The sequence below is a fragment of the Microcaecilia unicolor genome, chromosome 3 (genome assembly GCF_901765095.1).
Source record: "Microcaecilia unicolor chromosome 3, aMicUni1.1, whole genome shotgun sequence".
Taxonomy (NCBI): Eukaryota; Metazoa; Chordata; class Amphibia; order Gymnophiona; family Siphonopidae; genus Microcaecilia; species Microcaecilia unicolor.
In genome coordinates this window covers 196,076,938-196,083,844 of record NC_044033.1, presented here as the reverse complement: position 1 = coordinate 196,083,844, position 6,907 = coordinate 196,076,938, and the positions used below count along the sequence as shown (strand labels likewise).

The following is a 6,907-nucleotide window of genomic DNA, read 5'->3' as shown; positions in this document are numbered from 1 at the left end:
TCTCCCTCCTGCATTTTTGTACATATAGCCCAGAATCTTTCAAGGCAAGCTCCACCCCCTCCATGTGCAGCTGTTCAGCAGCATTTTACCTCCCAAAGAACCATTACAGCCATTAGGATTGTCAACCTCAAGTTTATTTCAGTAAATAAAAACAACAAAAGCTTATCAACCAGACATCAGATAATACTTTTACTATCAGACTATGTCCGAGTTCTCAGCCAGGTTGTCGGGAATGCGAAGCTCATTGAACACCTACAGGTGATGCTTCCAAACCACATCGTGTCCAGACGGTGCAGGTGGCGATCTCTCCACAGTGCAAGACATCTCATGCTGGGCAGAGTCAACAGGGTGCCTGCTAATGAGGACAGTGCCTGTGGGTTAGAGACAAGAGAAGCAAGCACCTATAACACAGCAATGCTAGTGCCCTGCTGCGTGTGCCTGGCCCCACTCACACGTCTTTCCACTGCCCCCCCCCCCCCCCCCCGGAGGCTGGGTCCGGCAGACTGTGCTACAGGTCCTTTACAGTCTCCAGCTTCCTCTCCTGGAAGAAACGATGGGGCTGGTGCTTCGTGTCATCCTTTTTCCGGGCGAAGAAAGACAGCATGGACTGGGAGCCTTTGGAAGATGACTTCTCGTCCCCATCACAGTCATCCCTGGGAGGGGGTAGAAACAAAAAAAGCAGAGATGTGGAATGAAAGCTCTCTGCCAGTTTCACCGGAAATCCAGCAGCCACAAATTAAACAGCACTAACTTTTTCTGTTCTCAGTGTCACCTCACAGCTTCTCAGCACTTCAACAATCACAATCACCCCAATACCGGCCTCCCAGAATGATCCTGTGACGTGCACAATTGAATTATATGTGCACGTGTAAATATTATTCCATTATGCATGGTTCAGGATTATCCTGGGAGGACTAGTGTTTGTTGGTGGAAACTGACTACTAAAATGGTCAGTGGTCTTCATCATAAATCGTATGGGAACAGACTTAAAAACCCACAAAAAAATTAACACACTGAGCAAGAACCCCCCCCCCCCCCCCCCCCAACAGCACAGCCGGTCCAAATTCATTGCAACTGAGCACACGCCACAAACTCGGGGAAACAAACCCCACTAGGTCCCATTCACCAACCAGCAAAGGCACTGCTGCATCACATCCTGATTGTGAGTGTGTGTGTCTGAACCGAAGCAGAGGAGTACGGCTGAGGCAAACTCAGAAACCATCCCCAACGGGGATGGGGAGGGAAAGACCCAGCAGCCCGAAGAGGCTCACACACCAACCTCAGAACGGAACATCCACCATCTGCTAGAGACTGAGAACTACTGACTCTTGGGGGGGGGGGGGGGGGGAACTACACAGAATAGTTACAGGTATTCTAAGAAGCCTGTGGTTCTCAGTCCCCACCTGCTGGTCAGAGTTCACATCCCAGTTGTGCCACAATGGGGGTGGGGGGAATGCTATGGAATGAAACCATTACAACTTCGGTAATTACTGGCAAGAACAGCAGTGGGCGCTGCAGAGCAGCAGTAAAATGCTATACATTGATTACCAGTGTTTTCTAGTGTCTTGCAGTTGCTTCCTCCCCAACACACTTTTTGTAAGACAGTGCTTAAGGGTCATTTTTTTTTTTTTTTAATTTTCAGCATTAAGACACAGACAGGCCCTTTCGGTGAATCTCATGGTCTATCCCGGTTCTGCTATGACAGGTCCAAGTCCATACCACAGGCAACAATACCAGACCAGGTTCTAGCTCCCCAGGAAAAGTATTTCTGCATAAGCAGTGGACACCCCCGCAGAGGAGAAGGGAACACTAGCAGGGCTCCGGGACTTACCAACGCACTGGAACAGCTCTGCTGTCTACAATAGTCTGGGCTGTGCTCCAGCTGAAACGCACAAACTGAGGATAGCCAAAAACAGGATCCAAATTCCTGGCCAGCCACTCCTTCGTCTTAGGGTCTACAACAGTATGAACAGCTCAGAATTACACAACATTCATCCCTCCAACCAGAGTGAAAAACCCAGAGGCACAAGGAGAAAATTCACTGCTAAAGTAATAGAGAAGCCTTTTTCATCTGCTTAACCCGAGAGCTGTAGGATGAAATCTCAATTCTAAGCCTTCTTACATGTTCATTTAAATGTTACAGCGGGGAGTAAATACAGATGCTGAGCACAGAATGATTATTTTGGGTTGGTGCAAACTCAATTCCCAGCTTCGGTCTTCCACTCCCTGGGTATTTTCAGGAAGCAGCAGGGCTCTAAACCCTGTGATGACTGAACTACATTAAATTTTGGATGAGATATGAAACAGAGAGAACCAATCCCCACATGGCTGTAAAGAAAGGCTCATAGAATCGAATCCCGGCTCTGGTTCTGACCGAGGATCAGAAGAAAAATGTCAATTCTATAACTTACCATTCGGGTATCCAGAGCCATAGTCCAAGTTCACATCGCCCAAATCTTCCAAGAACTTCCAACTCTTCACAGCACGGTCCCGGGCCACCTGTTAGACCAGCATAATCCGTAATAGAGGACAATTTCTGCCTGCCCTACAGCCATCCACCCACCCCCCTCCCAAAGCATCTAAACCACAAAAGTCACCAGGTCACATACAGAGTGCCATAACTTTGAGTTCAGTAGAGTCACCCAGCCAGGAGAGAGGAGCTCCCCCACCCATCCCCCAATAACATACCCCATATACACACTGGGTTACAGGGCAGAGAGTTAAGGCACTGCCACCGGGAAGGTACTCGCCTTGGCACAAATACTGGCAGCACTGACAATCGGGAAGAGAGAATCTGCTTTGGGTTTCACTGTGATCTCCAGCTCGGGAAACCGCTGCTTCAGCTTCTCCTGGTATTTCTCTGCAGGTCCCACTGTATCCACAAAAACCTGGATATGAGAAGAAAAGTAGGAGAAAGTGCCAAATGCTTAAATATGTCTGGGAAGAACAGCCCCTCCCTCTGCCATTTTCTTACTTCTCTGAGCTGTACGCCAGAATCCAGTGCATACTGAATTAGTGCAATAGCGGTATCATGGGACAAGGCATTCAGGTTATACTTGACTCTGGAAAAAAAAAAACAGAAAGAAGCCAAATACAACAACATGACACTCTCCCTAACCTCCCCTCCTTTCAATGTCAGTGGATCAAGGCAAGTTTCATTAAAATATAGGAGGTATTCCCCTGTACCTCAGGAAACAGAAAGTTAAGCGACTTGCCCAAGATCACAAGGAACCCACAATGGGATCTGAACCCAGGCTTCCCTGGTTCTCAGCCCAGTGTTCTAACCATTAGGCTGCTCTTGCACGCGTCGAGCCCTTCCACATACTGCTAATCCCGAACCCATAGTCTCTGCTTACAGTTACCGCCATTGCCAGGCTCACACCTCTGCTGCATGCTTGTGGAGATGACATTAGGAGAGAGAATCTGCAGTGCCCAGCCAAGGTACTCCTTCAAGCTGTCCAGCTTTTCAAACAGTCGTTCACGCTCCGCTTCTGACAGTGTCTTAGAGTCTTGGAGGAGACAAGAAATAAAGCATGCTTTAGAAATAGGAGAAGAAGAAAAAACAATCTGGGCGAATGTACTTAGAAATAGGAGAACCCTTCTGAGGAATATTAAACCCCAGAGAGCGTTTGGCACGTGCTCCGTGGTTCTAAACAGCTCTCCGATAGCACCCAACTGGGGAACAGTGGGCTGGCAGGAATGTGGTGCTCAGCAGGTCCACAACAATAAGGAGCACAGTGTTACTGGTATGACACAGCACTGCTCTCAGACTGGCTTTCCCTTTTATAAAGAGATCATAACCCAAGGAAATGAAATGACTCACAGGGAAGTAGCTGGGGTGAAATTGGAAGATGGGTCTCCAGATTATATTGCTCTGTGTAATTAGGTAGGAATCACTAAGCAAAGAGGGGGAAGGAACAACTTACCAGCCACCTTCAGCTCTTCCAAGTCCTGCTTATTGGACAATGGACAGAAACAAATTCCATAAACCATAGGACCTATGAAAGGCAGCAGGAGAAACAGCATTACTCAGCTAATTTATTTATTGCACTTGTATCCCACATTTTCCCACCTCTTTGCAGGCTCAATGTGGCTTACAATACATCATGAATAGTGGAAATACATTAGAAATAGACATTTAGTGTTACAGAAGGATCTTGGGCAACATGATAATGATAAAGCATGATAGTAGTATAACAAGCAGATATAGTAGGGCAAGTCTAAGAACAGTCGCTTCCCAAAGAGACTTCATGCAAACGTACCAACCAGGCCCACAACCATCCTTTCAACATCCTATCAGAGACCCACCCAATGATGTGCCCTCTCCTCCCTCCCTTTACCCAGCACTGCCACCTTCTTTATATCTCCTTTGCTCTTCTCTCTCTTCATAGCTCTCCCCTCTCTTCTCTGCTCCTCAACCTGCATGTCCCCCCTCCCTTCATTCAACACATCCCATTCCTCCCCTTCTCATCACCCCATTCATCCAGCAGCCCCCAATCTACCCCTCCTCACCCTGCATGTCCCCCCTTCAACTCCCTTCATTCAACACACCCCACTCATCCAGCAGCCCCCGATCTACCCCCTCTCGCCTCCTCACCCTGCATATCCCCCCATCAACTATATTCATTAACACACCCCCATTCCACCTCCTCCCCCTGCTCATCCCATCAACTCCCTTCATTCAAGACACCCCATCCCTACCCCCTATCCTTTTCTCAACACCACCTTCATTCAGCAGCTCCCGATCTATCCCCTCCTCACCATGCATGTCCCCCCCCCCCATCAACACCCCCCATCCCTTTCCCTCTACATCCAGCGGCTCCTCCTGCCCTCCCCTCCCATTTCCCCACCCTCTCACCCAGCACGGGGCCCCTGCCCGCCTCGTCGATGCCCAGGCAGCAGTGCTGATTCCGGCACAGAGGCGGCACCAGGGAGCTGAGCCTGCAGCTGCCCCAGTTATTCCGTTCAAACTTCTCCAGCTCCATGATTACCGCTCCTGCGACCCCACAACCAATCGGGGGCCAGAACCAGACGCGTCATTCTTTGTGCCACCACCATCATCTACCATTCAGCCAATCCGAACCCGGCATCCAAGGGACGTCACACTGCGTGACCCGACTTCCAGCCAATCGGAGCGGGCAGGATCTGAGTCTGTACGGCATACCGCACGCCGGAACCAAAGGAAGGTAGCAAACCGGAGCGCGGGCGCAGAGGATGGTGGGCGATGTAGTAAGTGACTAGGAGATCTGCTGGGGGAGGAGCTAAGGGGCAATACCGTGCAAAGTCACAGGTCTTCTCAAGCAGAGTTCACAGGCGTCATTTTATAAACCCACTATCATGATGAAAGATAAGTAATCATATAGCACTATCAGATATGTGCAGCACTTTACAGACAGACATAGTAGAGACCCCCCCCCCCCCCCACTCACGTCTTCAAGGTTACTACTACTACTACTTCTTAACATTTCTATAGCGCTGCCAGGGTTACGCAGCGCTGTACAAGTTTAAACACGGGGAGGGACAGTCCCTGCTCAAGAGAGCTTACAATCTAACGGTAACAGACTACGTAGTCAGTGTAGGTAACAGGAATGGGGAAGGTGGTTAGGCGCCAAAAGCAAGGGAGAAGAGATGAGTAAGGACAGGTTCCTGTCTAATACAGACAGACAAGTAGCCCAGAATCATCAGATAGTAAATAATCCCAGATCAAGAAAAAAATATCACTTTCATTGTCGAGTTAAATCTTGAACTGGGCAGACTGGTTGGACCATTCAGGTCTTTATCTGACGTCACTTATTGCATAATCTTCATATTTGTAACCCAAAAAGCAAACTCGAACCATTGTGTTCATATATAGACCTCTGTATGTATGATGAAGATTTGGGCCTTTGATAGCTGGTCAAAAAATGTATAAAGTTAATCCAATAAAAAGGATCATCTCATTTTCCTTCTTTTGTTTTGTTTTGGGTTTTTTTTTTCATTTTCTTTTCTTTATTAATTTTTTTTTTCATTTACATCCATAGACATAAATGGCAATATCAGAAAATACAACACAAAGAAATAACTGCTTACAGCCATTCCTAAGAAAATAAAAAGGAAAACTATTTTAAATTTGTCCACAATTAGTGAATCAAGATACTAGGAAAAGGAGAATGAAAATACAACTAAACATAGTTGTTAACAAAATTCAAAGCGGTTGGTCAGAACAGGATATTACAGCCAACGTATGTATCAGCGTTCTCAATCAGGGAGGCAAATCTTCAGGAGGTTTAACACCTTCCTTCAATACAAGAAATTCCAATAGTTTCGAGGGAGTAAAAAATATGTAATTAACTGCTTCAAAAGTTACATGGCATTTACAAGGGAACTTCAACAAAAAAGTAGCTCCTAAATTAATTGTCCTAGATTTATACAACAGAAATTCCTTTCTCCTTTTTTGTGTGCTCCTTGCCATATCGGGGAAAATCTGAATTTTTTGTCCCAAGAAACAGTCATTTAAATGGCGAAAGTACAGTCTGAGAATATTATTTCTATCAAGTTCAAGAGCAAATGTCACTATTAAAGTTGTTCTCTCTGTGACCACATCCAAAGAATTTTCAAGAAATTCAGTCAAATTTAAATTTGGAGTAACCTGAGGCTGTTCTTTTGAAGTTCTCACTACTCCAGAGATATAATGGGCCCTTGTTATAGGGGGATAACCCTCTACAGGGATCCCTAGTATATCACTAAAGTATTTTCTAAGCATGTCCATAGATGAAATTAAAGGGGATTTGAGAAAATTCAACAACCTCAGGTTATTTCTTCTTCCACAGTTCTCCAAATACTCCATCCTTCTTTCCTGAATCTCTTTATCTTTGACTAAAATCATAGTTAAATCCTGTAATTGTTTAATCTCAGTTTCCATCTTCAG

At 46.4% G+C, this 6,907-nt stretch overlaps 1 protein-coding gene across 1 annotated transcript; it reads right to left on the bottom strand.

Annotated features, from left to right (window-relative positions):
- Positions 1 to 128: 128 nt before the first annotated feature.
- Positions 129 to 5,012, bottom strand: RNASEH2A (ribonuclease H2 subunit A). The gene is made up of 8 exons (XM_030196950.1): positions 4,859 to 5,012; positions 3,927 to 3,998; positions 3,383 to 3,509; positions 2,975 to 3,062; positions 2,751 to 2,888; positions 2,412 to 2,499; positions 1,832 to 1,955; positions 129 to 653 (listed from the first exon to the last, which is right to left on the bottom strand). Exons 1-8 carry the CDS (start codon positions 4,983 to 4,985, stop codon positions 509 to 511), a joined length of 909 nt encoding a protein of 302 aa, XP_030052810.1. The 5' UTR covers positions 4,986 to 5,012; the 3' UTR covers positions 129 to 508.
- Positions 5,013 to 6,907: the final 1,895 nt, after the last annotated feature.

Bases quoted from the DNA above. Each gene is read 5' to 3' on its own strand.
- RNASEH2A (XM_030196950.1), bottom strand. From the start codon at position 4,985: ATGGAGCTGGAGAAGTTTGAACGGAATAACTGGGGCAGCTGCAGGCTC. The intron at 2,500-2,750 runs GCGAGTACCTTC...CTGGTCTAACAG, and splicing joins CTGCCAGTATTTGTGCCAAG to GTGGCCCGGGACCGTGCTGT. The intron at 654-1,831 runs GTAAGTCCCGGA...ACCCCCTCCCAG, and splicing joins AGAGCTGTTCCAGTGCGTTG to GGATGACTGTGATGGGGACG.